The 25,313-nt window shown below is 37.6% G+C and overlaps 5 protein-coding genes and 1 pseudogene across 11 annotated transcripts in view; 4 read left to right on the forward strand and 2 right to left on the reverse strand.

The window, feature by feature from the left end:
* On the forward strand, nt 270-2,125 carry LOC104783160 (UPF0187 protein At2g45870, chloroplastic-like). 2 transcript variants are annotated; one of them, XM_010508264.2, is made up of 4 exons: nt 272-1,054; nt 1,150-1,317; nt 1,423-1,629; nt 1,729-2,125. In XM_010508264.2, the coding sequence occupies exons 1-4, from the start codon at nt 368-370 to the stop codon at nt 1,903-1,905; spliced, it is 1,239 nt and encodes a 412-aa protein (XP_010506566.1). In that variant the 5' UTR covers nt 272-367; the 3' UTR covers nt 1,906-2,125. The 2 variants fall into 2 exon arrangements, with proteins under 2 accessions (XP_019100642.1, XP_010506566.1); XM_019245097.1 differs by lacking the exon at nt 1,729-2,125 and having other exon boundaries at nt 270-1,054; nt 1,150-1,313; nt 1,423-1,529.
* LOC104783162 (beta-amylase 7-like) lies at nt 2,492-6,513 on the reverse strand. 2 transcript variants are annotated; one of them, XM_010508266.2, is made up of 11 exons: nt 6,134-6,513; nt 5,331-5,972; nt 4,959-5,234; nt 4,642-4,719; nt 4,360-4,563; nt 4,061-4,255; nt 3,761-3,925; nt 3,399-3,659; nt 3,094-3,312; nt 2,773-2,992; nt 2,645-2,694 (listed from the first exon to the last, which is right to left on the reverse strand). In XM_010508266.2, exons 2-11 carry the CDS (start codon nt 5,739-5,741, stop codon nt 2,645-2,647), a joined length of 2,079 nt encoding a protein of 692 aa, XP_010506568.1. In that variant the 5' UTR covers nt 5,742-5,972; nt 6,134-6,513. The 2 variants fall into 2 exon arrangements, with proteins under 2 accessions (XP_019100643.1, XP_010506568.1); XM_019245098.1 differs by lacking the exon at nt 6,134-6,513 and having other exon boundaries at nt 2,492-2,694; nt 5,331-5,741.
* Nucleotides 9,075-11,018, forward strand: LOC104783163 (rop guanine nucleotide exchange factor 4-like). Its single transcript, XM_010508267.2, has 7 exons — nt 9,075-9,351; nt 9,421-9,537; nt 9,627-9,769; nt 9,864-9,938; nt 10,022-10,327; nt 10,449-10,799; nt 10,896-11,018. Exons 1-7 carry the CDS (start codon nt 9,075-9,077, stop codon nt 11,016-11,018), a joined length of 1,392 nt encoding a protein of 463 aa, XP_010506569.1.
* LOC104783164 lies at nt 11,472-15,594 on the reverse strand. 4 transcript variants are annotated; one of them, XM_010508268.2, is made up of 8 exons: nt 15,005-15,488; nt 14,798-14,845; nt 14,344-14,476; nt 14,177-14,238; nt 12,963-14,064; nt 12,744-12,880; nt 12,489-12,660; nt 11,472-12,391 (listed from the first exon to the last, which is right to left on the reverse strand). In XM_010508268.2, the coding sequence occupies exons 2-8, from the start codon at nt 14,807-14,809 to the stop codon at nt 11,790-11,792; spliced, it is 2,220 nt and encodes a 739-aa protein (XP_010506570.1). In that variant the 5' UTR covers nt 14,810-14,845; nt 15,005-15,488; the 3' UTR covers nt 11,472-11,789. The 4 variants fall into 4 exon arrangements, with proteins under 4 accessions (XP_010506570.1, XP_010506572.1, XP_019100644.1 ...); XM_010508270.2 differs by lacking the exons at nt 14,177-14,238; nt 14,344-14,476 and adding an exon at nt 14,502-14,563 and having other exon boundaries at nt 14,665-14,845; nt 15,005-15,594; XM_019245099.1 differs by lacking the exons at nt 14,798-14,845; nt 15,005-15,488 and having other exon boundaries at nt 12,744-12,877; nt 14,344-14,488.
* Nucleotides 19,941-25,313, forward strand: part of LOC104783167 (U-box domain-containing protein 33) — a 12,552-nt gene continuing 7,179 nt past the window's right edge. Inside the window, exons 1-10 of one of the 2 annotated variants that reach the window (XM_010508273.2) lie at nt 19,941-20,248; nt 20,358-20,694; nt 20,828-20,949; nt 21,128-21,249; nt 21,381-21,485; nt 21,656-21,953; nt 22,048-22,182; nt 22,392-22,916; nt 23,079-23,825; nt 23,990-24,495. In XM_010508273.2, coding sequence (XP_010506575.1) covers nt 20,427-20,694; nt 20,828-20,949; nt 21,128-21,249; nt 21,381-21,485; nt 21,656-21,953; nt 22,048-22,182; nt 22,392-22,916; nt 23,079-23,825; nt 23,990-24,175 — 2,508 coding nt within the window. In that variant the 5' untranslated portion in view covers nt 19,941-20,248; nt 20,358-20,426 and the 3' untranslated portion in view covers nt 24,176-24,495. Of the gene's footprint in view, nt 20,249-20,357; nt 20,695-20,827; nt 20,950-21,127; nt 21,250-21,380; nt 21,486-21,655; nt 21,954-22,047; nt 22,183-22,391; nt 22,917-23,078; nt 23,826-23,989; nt 24,496-25,313 lie in introns of those variants that run through there. The other variant, XM_010508274.2, reaches the window with a different exon arrangement.
* The window catches only part of LOC104783166, a 10,049-nt pseudogene continuing 9,947 nt past the window's right edge, over nt 25,212-25,313 (forward strand).

Consider the following 25,313-nt stretch of genomic DNA (forward strand, 5'->3'; position numbering starts at 1 on the left):
CTCGTTCAGATGCGTATCTCTCTATAAACCCTAAATATCAACGGGAGTCACTAAAACGACTTCGGAGCTTATAGGGTATAGAATTTTATGGGCTAAAAAATATAAGACATTGGTCATTAAGGCCCACATTATAGAAGAAAGCCCATTAATATTAAATAAAGCCCAATGAAGTCACAAAACGATGTCGTGTTTGCCGTCGCACAACTGTTCCAACGACCCTGCTCCAAATCTCACACTTGTTTCCTTTACTTTTTGCACTCTCTGCAATTTTTGCATGTGTCTTTGTTTTCTCTTCTTCTTACATCGTCTTCTTCATTGTTGTTTCCACCAAAATCCCTAACCCTAAAACCTCGATTTTCCCGCCAAAATGTATCAGTCGATGAACCTATCCTTTTCTTTTAACTTTAACCACAGATCCTTTCTCAAACCACGATTATGCTCCGGGATCTCCGCCACCAGACCTCCCAAATCCCTCCATTTCAAATTCAATCCTTCCTGCGCCTCCTCCGCACCCAAATCCGACGATTCATCTCTATCCGACAAGCTTATTTCTCTTCTCAAAGCTGTCCCTAACTGGTCAGACGGCATCAAAGAGAGACGGATGCAGCAGAAACGTACTCTCTACAGTCACGAGAATTGGGTCAGACACAGAAGCTCACTACGGCATCTCCGTCACGTATCTTCCAGTACGTCTTCACGCGTTATATTGTCTTTGATTCCACCTGTTTGCTTCTTCACCACCGTCGCCATCTTGATCGCTTCCTATAACTCCGCCGTGGGTTTGGGCTGGTTGCCTGATTACTTCCCCGTCCTTCGAGCTTCTCCTCTTCCGTATCAGTTGACAGCTCCGGCTTTAGCTCTTCTTCTTGTGTTTCGCACTGAGGCTTCTTATTCGAGGTTTGAACAAGGAAGGAAAGCTTGGGCTAAGATCATTAACGGAACCAATGATTTAGCTAGGCTTGTCATTTCTTCTGTTCGTCATGGCTCCGCTGATGAATTGCTCATCAAAGATTCGCTTTTGCGTTACATTGCTGCTTTCCCTGTGGCGCTTAAGGTAGATCTCGTAGTCGTATCTATGTTTTGTGAAAGAGTTAGGTAGGTAGAGGAAGGTGTTGATTTGTGATCGATTGCAATTTTTGTCATGTGCAGTGTCATGTGATTTATGGTTCAGATATTGCTAGTGATCTTCAGAATGTGATAGACGCTGATGATCTGTCTTTGATTCTTCAATCCAAGCATCGTCCTCGTTGTATCATTCAATTCATTTCTCAGAGCCTTCAGCTACTGAATTTGGACAGTTCAAAGATCGATATGTTGGTATCTTTCTTGAATCTTTATAATCATTCTTGACTGTCATCTCTGAACATAGTTCTGGTTAAGTCTCTTCGTGTGCTCTCCTTAGTTAGTTAATCTCTTTCACAGGAATCAAAGATGATGCAATTACAGGAGGGAATTGGTGTGTGTGAACAGCTAATGGGCATCCCGATACCACTTTCCTACACACGACTAACGTCGAGGTTCTTAGTCTTATGGCATCTTACACTCCCTGTTATCCTCTGGGATGATTGCCACTGGAATGTTGTTCCTGCTACTTTCATTAGCGCTGCATCTCTCTTCTGCATTGAAGAAGTACTTTAAGTTCTTTATCCTTTGCAACATCCCAATTATTCAAAGAATCTTGCTTGCCTTGTAACATCACTCTTGACTTTTTACTTGAAATATCTGCAGGTGGGTGTTCTTATAGAGGAGCCATTCTCTATGCTGGCTTTAGACGAGCTATGTGCCATGGTGGCTAGTAATATTGATGAAGCTGTTGAATCCGAGAAGGTAATAAGCAATCGGATCATCAAGAAGAAAAGGTTCCATGAGATTAAGCACTCATCAAATGGTTGGCATAAACCTTGAAGTAATTAATGACAGTATATATGTACTCTGTGTTGTCATATGTGATGGCTAACTTAGATTTGTTTAAGTATTGAATGTAACACGTATAATGTAATATACTTTTGGTAGGGAAACTTCACCGTGTTAATGTGTATCTTTCTCAGTGTAACTTGTGTGTTGTGTGGTATATGGCATATGCAGTTTATGCTTTTACGGCGGTTATGTTTATGCCCGTTGGTTATTTTTGAGGTTGTTATTATTAAAAATTTAAACATAAACGTGAACTTTTGTACTAATTATTTATAGAAGATGATTCCAACAGCTGATTCTCACAGTCAATGTGGGACACTTTTTGTTCTTAAAACATCATAGGAAAGCTAGGAGCGAGACAGCGATACCTGTTCCGAATAAGCTTTGTCGGTGTCAATTGAAACTAAACAAAATAGACCTCAATATCAACTTGTACGCAAGTTGAACGTTTTGCACTTTTTGTTCGATGATACTACTTTTCCCGAACATAATAAACCAAAATAGCCAATATAATTCAACTGTTGAGCTTCCCTCCCTTTCAAGTAGTGATCGATAATCCTCAATTGTGGAAGTAATGAATTAATAACAACTATGGCTACCAAAAGATCTTCTTTTCGTAATGTCTCTTAATTTTTTTAAATGACAAAATTTACAGAATGATGCTAAACTACTAAAATTAACAACATTAACAGTATAAATAATTCCAGCTGATCCAGGGACAAACAAAACTCTAAACCTGTTGATGATGATGATGATGATGATGATTCATTACAGTTTCCCCTGTAACGACCAATAAAAAGATCAGAACTTCAGAGGCTTCAAACAGTGAAGCGTAAACAGAGATTCGGATATAATTACCATGCAATTTCTTGACAAACCGCTCAAACTCGACAATGTTATGTCCTTCCATAAGAGCTGGGATCAGTCTACTATAGGCAAATGATGACAACTGCCTTCTATCTGGATCGTTCGGAAACTTTACGCTTTCTAACATTTTGTTATACCCAACTCTATCATGGCAAGGAAGCGAGTTCTCTCGAGCAATTGGTGTATCGCTGTCCCAAGCAGCATTTAGCACCTGCAAAAAATCAAAGTTCAGATTGAGGTTTTGGTGATAACTGACTGATAAGCACAGGCTTAAGAGATCGATATACGATTCCAAGTATGTTTTTTGTTTACCTGCCAAGCTACTGCCTCAGGCTCTCCTAATGCTCCTGAGAAATCATCTGGACGGTTAAGAACTTGCACTTCTCCGGATACAAAACTCAGAGTGGCACCATGCTTCTTAAGTGTAGATGCAATTGCAGCATAACCATCTCGGTTGCTCGGGTTGTAGAACCCAGCGGTTAGCTCAGCAGCATGGCTTGCTGTTCTGTACCACCAGTGGACGTCTGGGAGCTGTTTAAGTCAAATTGTGATAAAACTATGAAAACGAAGTCCAAATTTTCAGGGTTTTCAAATGGCTTAGAACTTTAATCAATCACCTTTGCTGCAATGCAGCTACTGTTGAAAACTAGTTTAGCGAGGGAGAGGATTTGGTCAGCATGGTCTATCAAAACCTGTGAGTACCATTTGAGAAAGAATCTTCCATATAGGCCATCGTAGTCACCTCCATCACAGAAGAAACCAGTTCCCTGCGGCTGGGAATTGTAGGAGCCGGTGTTATCTGGGCCTCGAGCCCAAAAAAGGTGCCCCCTTGAATCTGCTGCCTTTCTCAGGCTCTTCAAAAGATACTTGTCATAACACTGTATTGGTGCAACGGAATGATCATTATGTGGAAGCCAAAGTTAGCTAGCTGGTGAAACTTGGCTATCTCAAGAGTTAGGACTGTTGAGAAGAAATATACCTGAAACTCTCCAACACCTGGATATCGCCACCCGTGTTTTATGGGACAAGAAGGATACCGTAACTCTCCACAGGGGCCTAGTCCAATTTCAACCATAGATATTACACCATCCTCTACAAACTCTGCAAGTTCTATCCGAAAACTTCTCATGTAATCAAAGTACACCTAAAATATATCCACCAAAACCATAAACTGTTTCATGAGTTGGTTATTTCATATATTTGTGATAAACAAGAAGCAAATATTTATGGTTTCTAGGGAGATATATAGATGATAGCTACCAATCATGAGTATGTATACCTCAAGTGCAGTTCTGCCTCTTAGAATACGTTCCTTGTCAATACCCCAAGAAAGGCATTCTGGGTTTCGTCTTCCCTCTCTATCAGTGAAATATATGTCAGGATTGGTTCGCCCTATCTCTGCCACCCAGTGAGGAAGTGGGATGCAAACATCATCACCAACATTGCCTCCACATTCATGAAAGGACATTAGAACCTAGCAAGAAAGAAAGAAATTGGACACATATGAAACAAATCATTCTAACCACAACCTCATTATGAAAACTGTATCTTAACTAATCATGCACGCAAAAGGCAGACCTGTATCTTAAGATTAAGATCGCGGACCATCTGAAAAAGCTGCCTATAACCATTCCAATTATACTCCTGAGGGGAATGACCCTCAACTATTCCCCACCAACAATCCACTTTAACCCCATCTACATGGATTGACTTCAAAATTCTCAAGTGCTTTAGCAGTCCATCTCGATCAGCCAATTCACACTTCATATTGATAACCCCAAGCTGTTGACATAGAAAAGTAGTTAGTAAGGAGAAATTTCAGGATAAGTATGGGTAAGTGCTAAGATTAAAGTTGCTTACTGGTAACATCACATAAACCGGAACATAAGGAGTGCCAGAGAAATCTTGCTCGGTCAGATTTGGAGGAATCTCTAGAATCTACCAAATAAGAAATGTAGAAGAGAGTCATCAGATTTGAACTCAGAGACGCAAATGGACGTAATCAACCATGCAGTGACAATCTGATAGGTTCTTATGGGTTATTCAGTTTTTGAACAAAGTTTTCTATAAGTTGAGGAAAAAACTCTCAACTTTATTAAATTCAAATAAGCGATGTAAATGCAAAGGACTGAACTGTTACAAAATTTACTTTCTATGTACTAATGCAGTGTTGCTACCTGTTTAGAGTTGATAACATCGACTGAACAACCAACAAGTCCATCAGCCTTATTTACACTGCTAACCAGTTCAGGAGATTGAGTTGGGGGTATATCATATGGAGATGGACCGGGTGCGAAAACACCTTTCATACGGCAAGAGCTGAGTTCCACTGGACTTCTATGCCCAACAGATGATACCACTCTAAGAGCAGGAGGTGAGGTTTGCTGTGATGCAATGTAAGAAGCTGATGAACCTGCAGCAACCGCCGAAGAACCACCAGGAGGCTTTGTCCCCTAAAAGGTTTAAGCAGAGGAAGCAGATTAAGAAGACGCATTTGCTGGAAATGGATACAACAGAATACATAGCAGAGGAACAGGGTAAGTAAGTACCTGAGATTTGGATGGAAAGGTAGTTCCATCAGGAAGAACAACCCATCCAGCTTCCCTTGCCAAAGCCGCGATGACATCGTTAATATCTGCTCTAACTCTGAGATTATAATTCCCATGCCTACGCAACCCGCCTAGTATCCTTGCAGTTATTGCCCTTCTATGACGCTCTCTCAATTTAGTTCGCTCCTTCTCTTCAAGCGGTCTACTTCTGCGACTTCCTCCTCCCCCAGGAGTACCCACTTGATCTTGCATTGACTGCTGAAACATGAACTCTTCATTACTACTCCCTGAAGCTGCGCGTGTTGTTCCCCTATTCCGGTGGTCATCATCTTCTTCTTTGACATCCATATCCATATCTTCATCATCATCCTCTTCACTAGTTCCAAGCAGTTTATGCATATCCGTTGCCATAACTCCTCTTATATAATCCAACCACCCAAACCTCTGTTTAGTTTAAGAACGTGTAATGAAATGTTCCATCTTTGCTTGTCTGGTTTCAACAACACTCCACGTGTAAAACCTTCTGGACAATGCAGCCAAATATTCTATGAGTTGTGGGAGAGTCTCAGTATCATTTGATCTTCAATCTCTCTCAATGTGCATATAAGTTCTCAGTCTAACTTCCAAAATTCATCAAAGATCCTACAAGACAAAAGTTTCATAAAACAGCATTTTCAACTAGAAACAGACAATAACATAGGAAAACTTTGTGACCAACCAAACCAAACCAAAACAGAGTTAGTTAGTGTGTCTTCAAAGCACAGTTGCAGATTTAAGTAACCCTAATCTATATATCAATCTACCTCTCGGTGAGTAAGTTTCTAGCGCAATTCTCGATAATGGTGAGAATTCTCGTTGAGCAATACTAAAAATAGCCCTAGCAATGGAGATTCCGATCAAAAAATCCTCGCCTGTCGCCGTCGGCGAAACCAATAGAGAGAGAGGGGAGAAAGGCGGTGGATCGCCGGTCCGGCGGGTGAAAAGGGCGGATCTGGCCGTGAGATGGAGAAGGCGCGTGAAGGAGCGTGCAGCGTGAATTGGAAGACGAGCTTTTTCACGCGTGTGTAGCGCTCGAGCGTGTCTGGGAGAAAGAGGAGTGTGTGAAGGCAATGCTTGGCACGAACTAGGCGTGTGTGTTTGTGTTTTCGTTTGTGCGTAAACAATGGAAGAGAAGAGACGGGCTCATTAAACGTGTGAATGGGGAAGCACGTGCCACCTCCCACCATCACGAGATTTCGATGGCTCTCTGCGGCACACAAGGCTGGGAGATCACGTGACATGCCTGACCCAGTCACAGTTCGCATGCTGTGATGTCTTCTTAATATGGTTGTTTCTAAACTGCGTGCGGTTTTGCTCTGTTAGGCGTGGACTGCATCCCGGTTTTGTTGAGTTTGAGTCTTTATTGACCGTCGCTTCATGAACCCTCTCTATCGGCTCGAGGGTATGTGTTGAACTTCAACTAAAAAGTTGACCTAAAAACATACAATACAAAACTGAAAATACAAATGTCGTCACTATAAGATGTTGAAAAATATGGGGTGAACATTTTTTGTTCACCCCTCTTCTCTCAGCCAATCAGAATTTTTTATTTAATATTTCATTTAAAAAATAAATCAAAATTGAATTAAAAAGCAAAATAAATTAAGGAAACAAATTATATATACTTTTAGTTAAGGAAAATTAAATATTGGTTTGGTTTAGTTTTTTAAAATTAGAACAAAATTATATGTCGGTTTGGGTTTACAAATGAAGTGGTTAGAGTTTAGATTTTACAATTAAAACAAAATTATATGTCGGTTTGGGTTTACAAATGAGGTGGTTAAGGTTTAGATTTTACAATTAGAACGAAATTAGATGTCGATTTGGGTTCACAAATGAGATGATTGGGGTTTAGATTTTACAAGTAGAACGAAATTATATGTCGGTTTGGATTCACTAGCTCTGGGAGTTCGGTTATTTTGGTCGGTTCGGTTCGGTTATATCGGTTTTCGTTTTTTTTATTTTTTGAAATGTTGCCGAACTAAACCGAAAATCAAATCGGTTCGGTTCGGTTCGGTTCGGTTTCCGGTTATCTCGGTTTTTAACATTAATAACCGAATTTTTAATGGGCTAAAAATAACAGATCCAATAATATCTATTTTAATCAAATGGGCCAACAAACTAAACAATTTAATTGGCATGCCCAAAATGTCAAACTTAATAACTAAACAACTAAATTAAACCTAATCTAAACGACTAAACCTAACAAAAGAGAAAAAAAAATATGCTGAAGCGGCGGCTCGCCGTCCCTTGAGCTCGATTTGCCCATCTGAGGAGAGAACAACTTCCTCTACGGTCACGCTAGCCATGACATCACCAACAACTTCCTCTTCGTTCTCCTATGGACGAAGAAGTAAAGTAATTAAATAAGAACAAAAAGAAGAAGAAGAAGAGAAGAGACAAGAGTAATCGAAGAACAAGAAGAAAAAGGAGAAAGATCAAGTCCAGAAGAGTAATAGAAGAAGAAGAAGTTAAAGAATCGGCTAGGTGGAAGAAAATAACAAAAATTAGGGTTTTCTGTATTATTTCGGTTAACCGTTCGGTTATGTCAAACCGAACCGAAATAACCGAGAACCGATTTTAATTTTATAAACTGCCGATCGGTTCAGCCCTAAAAACCGAATCCAAACCGAACACCTAAAATTTCGGTTCGGCTCGGTTCGGTTACTTCGGTTCGGTTTTTTGTCCCAGGGCTAGGGTTCACAAATAAGATCTTAGGGTTTAGATTTTACAATTAGAACGAAATTATATGTCGGTTTGGGTTCACAAATGAGATGTTTAGGGTTTAAATTTTACAAGTAGAACGAAATTATATGTTGATTTGGGTTCACAAATGAGATGTTAGAGTTTAGATTTTACAATTACAACGAAATTATATATCGGTTTGGGTTCACAAATGAGATGGTTAGGGTTTAGATTTTACAAGTAGAACGAAATTATATGTCGGTTTGGGTTTATTAAAAAACGGTTTAAGTTTTTAATTTTATAATAATGTATATATATTTTATTTTCTTATTTTATAAGGGGATGAATGAAGAGTTATTTTATAAAGGGGTGAATGAAGAGGTAGGGTGAACCCAAGTATAGAGATCCGATTTAACTTTATGGACAAAATTTTCAAACTAAAGAATCATCAAAAATGTATTGGATAGATTAATAAATTAAGAAAACGACACCATCTTATCGAATGTCTTTAAATATTAAGATTGTCAATACAATGATCCTATATTGTCGCAATTTTGATGTCTACAATAACATTTTTCTAATGATAATGAATTAGTGTCAACAAAAAAAATAACTATTGGAATTACATTAGTATCTGGAAATTGTGATGATAAGGTGTAATCTATATATAGCAACCTTCATGATGAGATTGATTTAGTATTTTAATTAGAAAAGAATGGGACAACCTTGAGTTATACACCTAAAGCATATATGTATTAGCAACCTTCATTATGAGATTGATTAACCAAATGTGGAAGGCACGTCTCTTCCCCACAATCAGATCAAACGGCTATAATTCGTCGTCGGAGACAATCAATTCTTTATTTATTTCTATTTTAAACACTTAAAAATATTAATAAGTTAGCTCAAGCTGGACGTGGGAGCTCCATGTATTAACCTTGGTCACGTTCATCAGAGCCAGAGGAGCCAACAACGAAAGAGAAGGATTTGAAACTCACCAAAAGTATCGATCGATCATTGATGGAGAGTTCATCGAATTCTGACCAAAACGAGGTATCTGTCTCCGGAACTCCGACGAGCTCTGTTTCTTCGCCGTACCGGAGAACATACTCAGATATATCCGGATTATCTCACCGTTTCGACGTTCAGAGCTTTTATAACCGGCCGTCAAAAACTAACGCCGTTGTCTTGAGTGGCCACGACGAAGATGTATCCGAAGACGCCGTGGAACCAAAAGATGACGTCGACGCAGATAGAGACGAAGGAGATAGCGACATTGATTCTGCAGAAGATGCAGGTATATTTTATTAAGATTGTAACTTTGTTTTTTTTGTAAGCTGTAGTTAAATCGGGGTTTGTAGTGCAGAACTAGAGATGATGAGAGAAAGATTTGCGAAGCTATTGCTTGGTGAAGATATGTCAGGAAGTGGGAAAGGAGTTTGTACAGCTGTTACTGTCTCAAATTCCATAACCAATCTTTATGGTTCGTATCCTTCTTCTCCTCTCAAATGTGCTCTGTTTTTGAAACAGAGTATTTATAGTGTAGCGTGTGTGTGTTGTGTTATTTTGCAGCGACTGTGTTTGGACAAAGTTTAAGGTTACAACCATTGAGTACAGAGAAGAAAGAGTTATGGAAGCGAGAGATGAATTGTTTTATGTCTATTTGTGATTACATTGTCGAAGTTATTCCAAGATCTCTTGGTACTAATGTTGAGGTAAGAAGTCAAATATACGATTTCATCACGACTATCTTAATTTTGACACCAGATCATACACTAAAACCTCGGTATTTTGTTGTTTAAATTCTAGATAACAGAAACAAAGCTAAGATCTGATATTCTCATGAGTCTTCCCGCTTTGAAAAAACTCGATAACATGCTAATGGTAAGTAAAAGACTATGAATTAGACAGACAGATATTATAATAAAGATTCAAGATTTCCAACACGATTGGTTTGGCTTTTGTAGGAAATATTGGATAGTTTCACAGATAATGAGTTCTGGTACGTTGAAAGAGGAAGCTCATCTATGAACTCGAGTGGTGGTGGTAGAGATACAGGAACGTTTAGGAAAGTGGTGGTTCAACGGAAAGACGAGAAATGGTGGCTTCCAGTGCCATGTGTTCCTGCTGAAGGTTTATCGGAAGAAGAACGAAAGCATTTGCGTCACAAACGCGATTGTGCCAGTCAGATACATAAAGCAGCACTGGCCATTAACGATTCCACTCTTAATGACATGGATATTCCTGATTCTTATCTCACCACTCTTCCAAAGGTATACACATATATGATTAGGGGAAATATAAAAGATAACTATTATTGCGACTTTCTTTTAACGTTCAGAACTAAGATGTAACGCGAAAGTGTTGATATCAAGTCGGTGTTGTTGTGGACAGAGTGGGAAAGCAAGTGTAGGAGACGTGATATACAAGCAACTATGCACAGCTGAGAAGTTTTATCCTGACCAGCTTCTCGACATCTTGAAAATCACATCAGAGCATGAGGCGCTTGAGCTCGCTGACAAAGTTGAGGCTTCACTAGTTACGTGGAGGCGTAAGACTGGAGGATTGACTCACTCTAAGTCCTCATGGGACATGATGAAAGATATCGGCGGTGATGCAGATCGTGGCAATGACAAGAATCACATTCTTGCGGCTCGAGCCAGGAGCTTACTCTTTTGTCTGAAACAGAGATACCCTGAACTTTCTCAGACCTCACTCGACATATGCAAAATTCAGTTTAACCGAGTAAGTAGCCCCAAACGATGTTTTAATTAAGATATCCATGGAAAAGATCGAAATTATATGATGAAAATTCTTGTTTGTTTATTATTTTCTGGTTAGGATGTGGGAAAGGCTGTACTAGAGAGCTATTCAAGGGTTTTAGAAGGTTTGGCTTATAATGTTGTGTCGTGGATTGATGATGTTCTTTACGTCGACAGAACAGTGAGGAACAGAGAAGATTAGGGCTTTCATACTGAGTTTTTTTTCGTTTGAGCACCGACAAAAAAAAAATGCTTTCCTTCTTTTGGGATGTAATGAGAATACAAAACAAATGTGTTTTTTTTTTTGTTGTTGTTGTTATGATTGTTTTCTGAATCTCTAAAAAGACTTTCTGAACCAGTTGAGGGTTAACAAGAATTTCGGCCACACAGTTGATAGATGAAGATCTTTGATTGTCACAGTTACGTTTCTTTTGAAACAAGTTAGAACATTAGTGTTGAGGCCTTGAGGGTGAAGATGCGAAAGGTTAAAAAGAAACTAAAATACGCATCCTTTAGCATATTGGTTTTATCCTATCAGATGTTCTTTAATCCATTACTGGCCTTAATTTGCCAAAGAGCTTCTTAATCTGTCAAAATATTTTCTATGTTGGATTGTTCTTGACTGAAACACGATGAAGCAAGCTGTTCTTCTTGATTAAGTTCAAGCCTTGTTTTATTCATTCTCTTATAAAAACAACATACAACTAACATTCATTCACAACAGAACTCAAAACTTTACAGAAGCCAAATGGAAAAGAAAACATAATAAGGACTGAAAGAAACAAAACAAAGCGCTTCGTTTGCAGTCGTTGTTGGGGTATTAAAAGTTGTGGTTGTGTGTATCTGCACAAGAACGAAAACTAGAGCTTGTACATTGAAGTGGAAGTGAAACTGTACAGAGCTAACAGAGGAGCTTCTTGGTGATCATGAGTATCTTTCTTCGTCAGCACAAGAAGTGTTGGAGCAGTGAGACTCAAGGAATCAGCTCGTTGAGTGTTTCAGGTTGGACCAAGTATGTGCAGTTGCTGATTATCTCTTCTAATAGTTCATCAAGGATCATTTCACCTGTTTCAGAACCGATGCAACCAATATCAAAGCGGAGGTCCATCCAGTTTCCAGTCCTAGCCAGGTCTTTCTGCACTATCTGGTCTAGTGTGTGAGGAGAAGGCAAAGGTAAGAGATGCCAATAAACTTCTTCTTGTACCACTTCAGTAGCGTTTTCCATATCTGGAAAAAACCGAACTGCCGGTTTGACGAATGAATTCCAAGGGCCATGCCCACAAAACTCCATAAGAACTTCATTGATACAGTCAAAAAGAAGTTTCTTATCACTGCAGAGATTTGTAGAACAGAAATCTATGTCATCCATTAGAGCCTGCTCAAGAAGCTGCTCCGAATAAAAAGACCTCGCCAAAAGCTCTTCCCAGTTCAACTCTGAGGATTTCACCACGGCTTGAATGTATGCAAGAGCCAATTCCTTGTCATCCATCCTAGTTTTGACATCATTTTCTTTGTTGGTTCTTGGAGAATCAGCTTCGTCGAATCTTATGCACAGTGGTTGCATCCGCATTTCCACTAATTAAGTCAATGAAGAAGGTCAGAATCTGAGCTTTGAACAAAAAGTCTTACTAGAATACTAAATTGGTGTTGCAAATTCTTTTTTTAGGCATACCTGAAGAGAACCTGGTGCTGTTTGGACTAGTGTCATCGTCTGTAAAGAAAGGCTCAAGCACAGACACAGGACTTGACTTTCCCAGCACATCTGTGGTATTTTCTTGGCAATCAGACATTTTTACTGAAGAGTTTGGTGGAGAACACGGTAACTTCCCCTCATCAAATACTTCCTAAAAGCAGCAAAAAAACAGGAAATATGAGGCTTTCTTGAAGAAAACAATAGAAACTGTATCATAGACAAAAGGTATCAAACCTTTTCCAAGGGTTTTTTGTGCTCATTCTCATCATCCATATATGCATCTTGGTGGGTAATGGAAGAGCTAATTTCTTCAGACATTGAATCCAGAACAGTCTTCTGTTCCTCTTCCATCTCAGTGTCTGAAATGCCTGCTGATTTACATATCATAAGCAGTTAGTCTCATTTTGACAATTCAAAAACCCACCTTCAACAGATACAAAGAAAAACAATCACCTTCAATAACTGGAATATCACAGGTAGACGCTGTGTCTTCATGTGTATTTGAATCCGATACTAATAGCTGAGAGTATTGTTCTGAACTGCACTGCTGAATCTCTGGTTTCTCTGTTGTCTGATCACCAACAATATCATGTGCCAAGGTCACTCTTGGACTGTTTTCTGGTGTGGAGAACTCAGGGAAAGCAAGAATCTTCCCGAGGATTCTTGGTACTTCCTTCTCCGGTGAATCAACAACATCTATATCTCCTTCTGCAAGCATTTCAGATAGGTGTTTCTTGGCAGCAATGTATATACCACACATACTCTTCTTCGAATCTTCACTTCCATGGACATTATCCTCTCTATAAGACTCACTTTTTGAAGCAATTTCAGGAAATATTTCTCCACCTGAAACATGCCTTCCGGAATTAGTATCTGTCTCTTCTCCCAAACAACCGTTTTGACTCATGTTAGACGACAATGCATCTGGATCAAGATCAGAGTCATATTGAGCATTGCATGGATTCTTTCCAACACCAAATTTTAGTCTTCTTCTGATTCTACTGAGAATTAAGCGAGAACCAAATCTCCCATGTTTGGCCTTGTTGTCTTTAGAAGGTGTTCCAGGTGATGATCCAACATCCAAAGGTTCAGGCTTCAAAATTACAATTGTTTGTTGTGTGCATTGAGAAGTCCTGCTTTGATTTGGAGAGATTGTTGTCACTTTGATTCTCTGAGAATCCCCTGAACTTGGTGTACCAGTATTCAAGAATGATCCTGCTTTAGAATCCAAGACCTGAAATGCATCCACCAGGTTGTCACAACTCTCTACCTCGCTATCCTTCTGAGCTATCAACCGCTTTATCAACTCGCTGAACTTCTCTTCGGAATCATCGTTTACCAAATCCACTTCCTTCTGAGTGCATTGATCATCATTTAAGTTCTCTGCATGATCGTCATCATCACCAGCAATCAAAACATTGATATCCTCACTGATTTTGCTGCAGGTTTTAGTTCTCCTCTTCCGGTTTCTGGACTCACACTTTTGCTTACTCTTCTCATCAATCTCCTCTTCAATGAGTTTCTTAACACTCTGCATCTCAGCTTCTTCACTCTCCTGAGACAACAACACAAACAATCTCTACATCAGTTTTTATTTATTTATCATTCCCTCAAAATCATTAACTTTATACAACAAATGAAAAGCAAGTTTTATCGTTAACAAAGACCTCACAGTCACAGTCACAGGTAAGCTGCTTCTCAACTTTAGTCTCAAACATTCCATTATTACCTGCATTAATTGTTTCATCAAACCAACAAAGTGAGAATTTTTTATGTTTTTGTTTTTGTCGCAGAAACATTTTCTCAATCATATAGAAAAGAAAGAAATAAAAACCAATGATTCGTTTGCTTCCACGTTTCTTATCCATCAAAAGCTTGTGGGTAGATCCACCATGTCTGAAATCAAACATGCTCATAAACACCCAAACACATCCTATCCCTTCTCTTGAGAGATGTCTTCTACAAATCTCTTTCTCCATTAAAATCNAAGACCTCACAGTCACAGTCACAGGTAAGCTGCTTCTCAACTTTAGTCTCAAACATTCCATTATTACCTGCATTAATTGTTTCATCAAACCAACAAAGTGAGAATCTTTTATGTTTTTGTTTTTGTCTCAGAAACATTTTCTCAATCATGAAGAGAAAAAATAAAAACCAATGATTCGTTTGCTTCCACGTTTCTTATCCATCAAAAGCTTGTGGGTAGATCCACCATGTCTGAAATCAAACATGCTCATAAACACCCAAACACATCCTATCCCTTCTCTTGAGAGATGTCTTCTACAAATCTCTTTCTCCATTAAAATCAAGAATCCTCTTCTTCTTCTTCTCTCTCTCTGTTGAGCAAAGTAATTATAAAAAAACAGATGCCAAAACTGTGATTACAATCAAAGAATATTTATGTCCGAATCAAAACTAGTCGTCTTTAATATGATTCATGCATTGTTGATCCCTACGAAAGAAAAAAGAAAAAGAAAAAGAAGAAAAACTTTTACCTTAAGAATCCGATCCAATGCTTGGAAACTGAACAAGACAATCTACTGATAAAGCAGAACTAGTGATGATGCTTTTACTCTCTAGTCACTCACTCACTCACTCACTCACTCAGAGTTCCATATTATTATTGTTAAGAAGAAACCTGGAAGATTATATTAAATTTTCCAGATTTCGCATAAAATGCGGCTTTCTTGGCTTATTATTAATAGTAATAGGAAAAATCACGAGAGGGTGACGACGAAGCTCGAAGCACGAGGGTAGATTGTTTAGCAAATTGTGTCATTTAGTAGACCCACTTCTCACCAGAAACAAAAGAAAAAAAAAGAATACAATAGTACTCAATTTTAATAGTATAAAATACCCAGAGATCGATATTAGTAATTAAGAAGAAAACAGAGGTACTTGATTAAAATAATTTTGACATTTGGCATCAGATTACAAGAGTTTCTACATTAGAAACGACAAAATCCGATCAAGTTTCATGATTTACGTAATAATATTATAACTAAATAATTAAAATAATACTAGAAGAAAACGATAAAAAAGTCAACAGCTCTTTCTTTGTTGTTCATTTCCGACATAAGAAAAAAAAACAAAAGAACAAAGAATCAAACTCCATTTTCCTAATCAAAACCGAATTATAAATTTATAATGACAATCCTATATATATATTCTGGTAAGTAATAACTTTGGCTAAAATGTGGATACACATAACTGTAGTAGTACATTTTACGTAAACGTATGTGACTTTAAATATAAAGACATATAATATGAGTGATGATGGATAGTGGAGAAAGAGAGAATATGGGTAATAGTCTCTCGGAGTCGGTAAGGTAAAAAAAATGGTCCTCTGGAGCCAAGTTGTCCGAATGAGAGTACCGTACGGCGACAAGTGTGTCGGGAAGGACAAACTCGTCAATCTTTATAACGTTTTTTATTTTTGTGGAGTCTTTCTGACTGACTCACCGTTTATTTATAAATATATAATGTCAGTATGTGTTTTTTTTTTTTTTTTTGGATCAAAATGTCAGTATGTGTTTAAGTCCCAATAAAAACTATGGTTTATTAAATGTCGAGAGCACGATCGTGATCAAATGAAAACAAGCTTGCCAAGCAGAACTAATCGGTTAGAGAAAAAAAAAAACAAAAGACTTGTAAATATAATGTAGTAAGACACGCGATTTTGTTTTCTAGTTTTTTTTTTTGTTTTGAGGATCAAAAATGGTTATAGATCGTAAATTGGAAAAACGAATGGATGATTAAGTAGAATCACGATTTGCTCATAGCGACATGCGAACAATATTGCCAATTTGCCATAAAATGTGTGATATTTGTTAACCATTAAAATTAAAAATGACGAAGAATATTGCCATAAAGTTGCTCATACTTGGCAAACTCCATTTATGATTATTTGGACATTTGCTATGTATGTAGGATCAGCATATTATATACAACAGCGAACAATGTTGATCCTATTTTGGACCACACCTTTTTGTGAAAACTTTTTGCGAATTTGGAATACGTGTATCCATCCATGTACATGAATATGTCTTACATAATATAATATATTCAGACAGTTACTATATGGTTTTATATTTCGTCGTTAAGCATGCAACAATTTAGTATAGTTATGATGTCCATTTCTCATAATATTTATAATAGATTATCTAAAAATTAAGTCCGATAAAGTGAAGAAGAATACAGGCACGTCACTCTAGATTCTAGAATGTTAAATCAATTTATTAGTTTTTATCCGTTCGTTACTATATCACCATTAATTGATTAATGCATGTAATAATATTTTGTACTGTAGTAATTAAGATTGATATAAATAGATTCGGTTTAAAGAGAGTTAATACCTTTAAGTAGCCGTAAAGAAAACCCCTAACTAGAAAACAGCTAGTAATTTTTTTTATAGTAGTACCAAGATAAAAGACAAAAGCAATTAAGGATGGAAAAGAAAAGAAAAAAGAAGAGACAAAAGAAATTAACAAATGTTCGCAATGAAGACCTTAAAAACAAAATTAAGAAACCGACAACGTTTCTTGTATTTTACTCAGCATATAACAACAGAAGAAACGACGACGTCATGGAGTATACAAAGCATATAGTTTCTTAGGATTCTTCTCTTACATTTTCGTCTCTCTTTTCCTAAGCGCATGTGAAGATTTGATGGGCCATTTGCGCATCGCTTTCTGCATTGTGTGACTCATACAAACACAACCCGACCCGTAGGTTATGTGCAAGCAATGTTTCGTTGTTCTTGTTCGTTCTTAGGTACCATCGCCGAACTAAGTCTTGTAATTACTTAAACTGGAATTTAACTAAAAGATTAGAAACCTAACAAAATTAAACGGTAGCGTCATGTGTAATCAAATGCATGATTAGTTTCTTGACTTTTTATATTATATAATTTTCGATTTTGTATGTTAATTATATAGAACTCTTTCATTATGTTCTACCTAACAGAAAATCATAGATATAATTAGTGTAATCTTATAAAATAAGCAGAATTGCCATATAACAACTCTATCTAGTCATGCACCACAATCATCTTAGTTAAAGGTTTGGTAACATATAAGTAGTCATCAAGAAAAGACGGTGATAACGTAAAAAAATAATGATTGTATGCATGACTCTCAGTTGAAACTTAAACATCTTAATATGATTGATCTGAATTTTGTAACAAATATTTTCCCTTTTACAATTATCAAGGTTTATGTCATCAACCAGCTTGTTATAACATCAAATTATATGGTGATGCATGAAACAACTTAGTATAAACAACTAATCAATACAGATGTGTTTAATTTCCCAATAATACGTAACATACGGATTAGCACTAGGATGATGTGGCAACCCTATCACTACTTCGAAGTACTAATAGACACCAAAATAAGTGTATAAATTTCCTTCTAGACGTCAAAGTAAATTTATTTATAGAACTTTTAAGCAAAACATATATTAATTTGTTCCATAATTAATAATCGAACACTTAACTAATGCCAACTAAGAAAATCACATCACATAAAAGGAAACATTAGTGTAACTAGGCACTCCCTAAAAAGGAGGAGGCCAAAATCTAAAAATGCTTGTGTAACAGGTGGGTGAGGAAGAACGGACTATGAGAGTATGAGTGATTATGTCCTATAATTTGTGCTACCAAAGCCTGCAATTTGAACATGTTGATACGTCCTTGGAAATTTCAGACTTTGAAAGCAAAACTTTGGGCTCGGACTCAGAATCTAAACCAGGCTTTGAAAGCAAGCCTGCATCATATATTGCCCATTTAATAACTTCGTTGTCATTTCAAGGCTAATTGCTGTGACTAATATTAAACCGGAGTTACATCCGTATTAAGTTTAAAATTCTTCACACATATCTAAATTGTTTAAAGTTTTAGCCGTAAACTAATTTTAAAATCATCACATTTAATCTAGATTTTTTAACTAATAATGCAATCTTTATAAAATGAATCATAAAAAAATATGAATAGAAAGATGATGATATATATATCAAATAGAGGAACCATGTTAAGATCTATATATTTTCGTTATAGATTATGGTTTGTTTAATACTAATAAGTATGTTAATCCGGATCCCGGTTATCGTGAAGACTAGTCATATCCAATTAAGATTATATCCCTAACGGAAACGTGCACGAACAAATTGTCAAATTCAAACCACAGTTTACGATGAAGCTTTGGACTAATGAATAAAGGAGATGCCACATTCCAAATCGTATATCCTAAGTTGAAATATTCCATGATAACGATAATTAATATAAAAAAAAACTATTAATTCAATAATTTTGGTTAGTTAAATGCTAAATTATAGTGAAATTGTGGATGTGCTTCGCCTGTCTTCATATCATGAGACAACCTTTTCTTTAATTTTTTAAAACCTGTCAATTACGCATTAACGTAATATTCAATAAGATATAAAATTCTATATCGACCCCGGGGAGATATATATAATTCAAATGAAAATGACAAGGGAATAAGCATTTCGGGGAATATGCCTATTAATTTACATTATATAACATGGTACAACCACACACGCCAAATTAACAATTCAACTAGTTCTTGATTTTTCAAGAAAGAAAAGCTTGAAAATATGCTTTCATCTAATATTAGTTGTTTTAATTTACAAGATATTTTTCTCATCTATATTTCAAGACAGAAATGTTTAATATTTTGAAGACAAGAAATATATATTTGCCGAACCAACTAACGAAATTAGTGTTTGACATATATATATATATATAGTTATATATGTATAAAATATGTTTATTACCATTAGAGTGATATTTGTTAGATATTAGTTACGCTATCGAGATTCATATAGAAGTTTGGTTTGATAGATATATAGTGATGTTCTTAATATCTCTTCACATGCTGCTAGCATCTATGCGTGCATAGTAGAAGAAGGTTTTTGGCATAACTTTCCAATTTTTCTTTTGAGATTTAGTATCAGACTACAATCGCCTAGGCTAGTACCTTTAAAATTACAATTAAAAACTTTAGCCTAACTCTTTGATATATATGTCTTGCATGATAACTCTTTTGGAGTCTTGAAAATAGAATTTTGTCATGAAACAAAATCTAACCGGCCGGATCGGAACGAACGACCTATGTTTATCACCGGCGGGAACAAAAAAAAGGTGAACACGTCGGAAGAAAAGAAGACAGCGCGTAATATAATATTATTATTAGTCTGCGAGTTGTTGTTGGTGTACCAATCTCATCTGTGCTATCGATGATTTTTAATCTCACTAAAGAAGTACACGTGTCGTTAATCTGTTAAGGTGGACCATCCAACTATATAAGTAGTACTGTGTGAGTGCCCACACCAGATAAATAAAACCTCTTCTCTTCTTCTTTTCTCATGTCCTCTCAACAACGACACCGTTTGATTTGAGCATCAAACAAACAAATCCCCCAAAGAAGCTTCGTTTTGGTATGTAAAAGGCAAAAGCAAAATCGAATAAATTAGTAATACACTTTTTTTTTTCCTTCTCAATTTTAATTTTCCGAGAAAATCTCAGTTGTCTTTGCCCCTTGTGTGTGTGTTTGGTAGTTCTGACCAAGAGTCGTTTTGGTCAAATACGTTTCGAAATTGATATCATATTAAACTCTTTCTTCTTCTTCTTCTTCTTCTTCTTCTTCTTCTTCCGTATCCGTAGACTTTTAGGGTTTCAATACGATTTCGAGTGTCTGGTTTTGCTTCAAAATTTCAGTCTGGTATGAACTTTCCCTTTTGGATTTTGAAAACTTGTATCTATTTTTACTCACGGCTGCTTGTTATCGGTTTGGATTCTCAATTTTGTTTCGTTGTTCTGTGGATTTTTAGGAGTCAAAAGATCTGGTGGTTTGGTTTGTCTGATTTGGTATCGGAGAGAGAGAGAGAGAGGTTTTTGTGATGGCTTTGGTGACTCCAATTCCAGCAATGGGTGAAAGAGCTGGATCCATGAGATTTCACGGAATTGGTAGCCCAGGATCAAGGTCCAGCCGGAGCGGTATTATTATGGACGAACCGGTTTCGCGGCTGATCGAGGAGAAAATCTTCGTTGCTGTGGATAAACACGTGGCCAAGAGCAAGTCTACTCTCATCTGGGCTTTGCAAAACACTGGAGGGAAGAAGATTTGCCTTGTCCACGTTCATCAGCCCTCTCAGATGATTCCAGTTAGTAAGTACCTTATTTACCTTGTTTGTGTGTGTGTGTGTTTTTTTTTTTTTGGTCCCATAAGAGACTATTTGTGTAGTCTGGTTTGTAGTTTGTGGTTGTTGATCTTTGTTCTTACTGTTTTTTCCTCATATAGTGGGCGCCAAATTTCCAGTTGGGTCTGTGAAGGACGAAGAAGTCAGGGTTTTTAGAGAAAAAGAAAGGGCGAAAGTACATATGATTCTAGACGACTACCTTCGTATATGCCAGCAGAGAGGGGTATGCCTTCATTTGTTGCTTTTGTTTTTGAGGTTTTGATGTTGTGCTTTTTATAGGAAGAGTTGTTTTACTTCATTGGCTAGCACTACGATCATAGTGGCCTTATTATGAAATTTTATTAGATAGTGTGTTAGTTTTAGTCGCTTCTAGAGATTAATAGTGTCAATTGTGGTTGTAGGTAAGGGCAGACAAGATGTTTATTGAAATGGAATCTATCGAGAATGGAATTGTGCAACTGATCTCGGAGCTGGGAATCAGGAAGCTTGTTATGGGAGCAGCAGCAGATAGACACTATTCAAGGTATGCTCATAGGATTCAAAATTCGTTTTTGACTCTCTACTTAGGCATATTGAATCAACTCTTGTAGATCTGTCTGCTGTCTTACTCTTAACTGTCTTAAATTTTGGCTTGCTCCATCGTTTGACTTACAGGAGAATGACAGATCTGAAGTCCAGGAAAGCCATCTTCGTACGCCGAGAAGCACCTACTCTTTGTCAAATATGGTTTACTTGCAAAGGATACCTGATACATACAAGGTTTGGCCAATTCTTTTTCTCATATCTTTAGATTGCAAAATGACTTATACGAGTCAGCCATGTATAGTTATTACTGTAGTAGTCTTTAAGCTTCCCGAGAGCTGCATTGGCATTAAAAATGGCGCATCTGTGGCTGCTTATTAGTAATCTTTATTGTGCTATCACTGCAGGGAAGCTACGATGGATGACACTGAATCAGAATATGCATCTCCGCGTCCTTCCATAAGTGCAAGTGATCTACTTCAAACTTTCTCTACACCGGAGTCTGAACATCAGCATATATCTCGAGTACAGAGCACCGATTCAGTTCAACATTTTGTAAGCAATGGAAGTTCAACTGAACACAGCGGGAGGGTGTCGGATGGGTCTTTAAATACCGATGAGGAGGATAGAGAATCTGATGGCAGTGCAACAGTTATGAGTACAGTTGACGAGAATTCTGGCCATTCATCTCCCTCCAATTTTCCGGTATGTCATGTAGTTCCTAATGGAAAAAGCAATGCATTTTGATTCTGTATACCTTGCATTCTCAGCTGTCCAGGATTTTTTTCCATCATTGCAGGATGGTGTGGATGATTCTTTTAACAATAAAATCCGAAAAGCTACGTCAGAGGCTCACAGTTCTAAACAAGAAGTTTTTGCAGAGACTCTTAGGCGTCAAAAAGCCGAAAAAAACGCACTTGATGCAATCAGAAGGGTGAGTTTCCTCGCAAAAATAATTTTAGCTGGCACTGACCTTTTTAAAAAATGATGACCTTTTCTAGCTAGAGATATATATCATACTGGACCTTCATGTTTGCTAGCGTATTACTTGAATAGATTACTAGAATTAATGGTGGTGCTTCTAGTTACACCAATAACAGCTACAATATAATAGTATTCTGATAATGTTGCTACTTACTATAGGCTAAACAATCAGAAAGTGCCTATTCTGAGGAGTTGAAGCGAAGGAAAGATACGGAGATAGCAGTAGCAAAAGAAAAAGAGAGATTTGTAACCATAAAAAATGAGCAAGAGGTAATCATGGAAGAACTTCAAAGTGCAATGGATCAGAAAGCAATGCTTGAGAGCCAAATAGCAGAGTCTGATGGTACAATGGAAAAGCTAAACCAGAAGCTTGATATAGCGGTGAAGTTGTTGCAAAAGTTGAAGGATGAACGAGAGGAGTTGCAGACAGAACGTGACAGAGCACTCAGAGAAGCTGAGGAGTTAAGGAGTCGCGCAGAAACCTCAACTCTACGTTTACCTCAGTACTTTACGGATTTCTCATTTTCCGAGATTGAGGAAGCAACTAATCACTTTGATTCGACCCTGAAGATTGGGGAAGGTGGATATGTAAGCATCTACGTTGGTATACTGCGTCATACACAGGTTGCTATAAAAATGTTGAATCCTAACAGTTCGCAAGGCCCTGTAGAATATCAACAGGAGGTAATTTCTTGACATATTATTACTGAAGTTAAGATTTGTTCAAATGAAATTGTTACTGGTTTGTTGTGCACAAACTGCTGCCTCTACTAAAAAGGGGACTTTGAAGCAGTCCGTCTGATATTTTAATTATTTAGTATTTGACTTATTCTTGTGGCATTGCAGGTTGATGTGTTAAGTAAAATGAGACATCCAAATATCATTACGCTAATTGGAGCATGTCCAGAGGGGTGGAGTCTTGTCTATGAGTATCTTCCGGATGGAAGCCTTGAAGACAGGATAAATTGCAAGGACAACTCTCCACCCTTGTCGTGGCAAAATCGTGTACGCATTGCCACTGAGATATGCGCAGCACTTGTCTTTCTTCATTCCAATAAAGCTCATAGCTTAGTACATGGTGATGTGAAGCCAGCAAATATCCTTCTCGATTCCAATCTCGTTAGCAAGTTAAGTGACTTTGGGACCTGCTCACTACTTCATCCTAATGGAAACAAAAGCATGAGAACTGATGTCACAACCACAGTTGCTTATTTGGATCCAGAAGCTTCCAGTAGTGGAGAGCTAACTCCAAAGTCAGATGTTTACTCGTTTGGGATCATCTTATTGCGCTTGTTGACTGGGAGACCTGCCATACGGATATCAAACGAAGTGAAGTATGCCCTCGATAATGGATCATTGAACGACCTTTTGGACCCTTTAGCAGGTGACTGGCCCTTTGTTCAGGCGGAGCAGCTTGCTCGCTTGGCATTAAGATGCTGCGAGACTGTCAGCGAGAATCGTCCGGATCTTGGAACTGAAGTGTGGAGGGTACTTGAACCTATGAGGGCTTCTAGTGGAGGATCTTCATCTTTCCATCTTGGCCGTAACGAGCACCGCATAGCCCCTCCATACTTCATTTGCCCCATTTTCCAGGTAACTAATATGTATAGTCTGAGTATGGATTTCTAATTTTATTATAAATCTCAGAAAACTTCGATCACAAAGGCATTGAAATTTGCTTGTTTGAGATCTCCACCATTATGTTGCAGTTTAATGGTACTAAACCCGTTTGTCCTCTGGTTTTACAAAACTTTCAGGAAGTCATGCAAGATCCGCATGTGGCTGCAGACGGTTTCACATACGAAGCAGAGGCTATAAGAGCGTGGCTGGACAGTGAACATGATACTTCACCAATGACCAATGTCAAGCTTTCTCACACCAGCCTAATCGCTAACCATGCTCTTCGTTCTGCGATTCAAGAGTGGCTTCAACATCATTGCTGAAAATAAAATCCTTCAAACCCTCAACCCCTGTTCCCGCAAGTAGTCTCTTATGAAAAAAAAAGTGTTTGCCTTTTTCTGCGGGAGGCACCAGAGAGTGAGTAAGATTAGTTTTTTCAGTCTTCCTTATACGTATACATAATACTATCTCCCCATATTTGTTTACTTTCTCAAGCATAGTGTAAGTCCTCCATATTTGTCATATATGAAAAGAAGAGGCTGGTGAGATTTGTATGTGTATATATTTATATATATATGTTCTGTATGAAAAAAGTTGTATGTTAATTCCTTTTATGTGAGAAGAACTGCCTCAATTTTTGTTCCTCCATTATGTTCGACTCTCGTTAGCACAAGGATTAGCCTCTGACATTATCTCACTAGTGATGCCCTTTACATAGCTAAACATTTAATTAGGATGAGTCTTAAATTATGAAGTCAATACTATCGTGTAATACTTGTTTTCCTCCTAGAAGAAGTTAACCTTTGATTGCCTAATATTGTGATTATTATTTGTTAAAGTTCTTATGATTAATCTTACTTAATTAGCAGTGAGGTCAGCTCGTTTTGGCGGCTAGTGGCATAGCTGTAAAGGAAACTCAGGAACCTAACGGCTAGTGGCACTGAGGTAAGCAACCTAACGCAGAATTGAAAGACATCAATCGGGAAATTGCTGAGACAGTGAGACTATTCTTCAGTATTTTCATATAAGTCTTGTGGAATTTGTGTATCTCTGTCAATATGTCGACATTCCTCTTCGAACATAGATATTGTCGTTGAAAGTCAAAAAGCCTTCATTATTTTAATACATGATACAACTTCTGCGTTAAGGCTACGTTTCGTCATTGGTATCGTGGTTGACTTCGTATGCATGTTATAACTGCATAAATGTTCTTGTTTGTTGATTGCTTCCTCTGTCAGATCTTCTATCATCTCTATTCTTGTATTGCAAAAGTTCATGTTTGTTCTTGTTTATTCTTTTGAGTGAATTAGAGGAATGTTTTGAGTGTCTTATATATATGGAGTGTGTAGGAAAGAGGAGCTTCGATCCAAGCAAAGGGGAAAAGTGTTGGCTTCACGAGGCTTCAATGCAGCGTTAAACGCTGAATCCAGACCAAGCAAGAGAGAGCTAGAGAGATGATGA

This window comes from Camelina sativa, chromosome 4, assembly GCF_000633955.1.
Source record: "Camelina sativa cultivar DH55 chromosome 4, Cs, whole genome shotgun sequence".
NCBI classification, from domain to species: Eukaryota; Viridiplantae; Streptophyta; class Magnoliopsida; order Brassicales; family Brassicaceae; genus Camelina; species Camelina sativa.

What these genes read in the sequence shown, in the direction of transcription:
- LOC104783160 (XM_010508264.2), top strand. Translation starts at nt 368, where the DNA reads ATGTATCAGTCGATGAACCTATCCTTTTCTTTTAACTTTAACCACAGA. An exon ending in CTTTCCCTGTGGCGCTTAAG is followed by an intron (nt 1,055 to 1,149) that starts GTAGATCTCGTA and finishes TGTCATGTGCAG; the next exon opens with TGTCATGTGATTTATGGTTC. An exon ending in GTTCAAAGATCGATATGTTG is followed by an intron (nt 1,318 to 1,422) that starts GTATCTTTCTTG and finishes TCTCTTTCACAG; the next exon opens with GAATCAAAGATGATGCAATT.
- LOC104783162 (XM_019245098.1), bottom strand. Translation starts at nt 5,741, where the DNA reads ATGGCAACGGATATGCATAAACTGCTTGGAACTAGTGAAGAGGATGAT. An exon ending in ATGTTATCAACTCTAAACAG is followed by an intron (nt 4,720 to 4,958) that starts GTAGCAACACTG and finishes CTTATTTGGTAG; the next exon opens with ATTCTAGAGATTCCTCCAAA. An exon ending in CGGTTTATGTGATGTTACCA is followed by an intron (nt 4,564 to 4,641) that starts GTAAGCAACTTT and finishes CTATGTCAACAG; the next exon opens with CTTGGGGTTATCAATATGAA.
- LOC104783163 (XM_010508267.2), top strand. Translation starts at nt 9,075, where the DNA reads ATGGAGAGTTCATCGAATTCTGACCAAAACGAGGTATCTGTCTCCGGA. An exon ending in CTCTTGGTACTAATGTTGAG is followed by an intron (nt 9,770 to 9,863) that starts GTAAGAAGTCAA and finishes TTTAAATTCTAG; the next exon opens with ATAACAGAAACAAAGCTAAG. An exon ending in AACTCGATAACATGCTAATG is followed by an intron (nt 9,939 to 10,021) that starts GTAAGTAAAAGA and finishes TGGCTTTTGTAG; the next exon opens with GAAATATTGGATAGTTTCAC.
- LOC104783164 (XM_010508270.2), bottom strand. Translation starts at nt 14,809, where the DNA reads ATGGAGAAAGAGATTTGTAGAAGACATCTCTCAAGAGAAGGGATAGGA. An exon ending in TGGAAGCAAACGAATCATTG is followed by an intron (nt 14,564 to 14,664) that starts GTTTTTATTTTT and finishes CAATTAATGCAG; the next exon opens with GTAATAATGGAATGTTTGAG. An exon ending in ACAAAAAACCCTTGGAAAAG is followed by an intron (nt 12,661 to 12,743) that starts GTTTGATACCTT and finishes TGCTGCTTTTAG; the next exon opens with GAAGTATTTGATGAGGGGAA.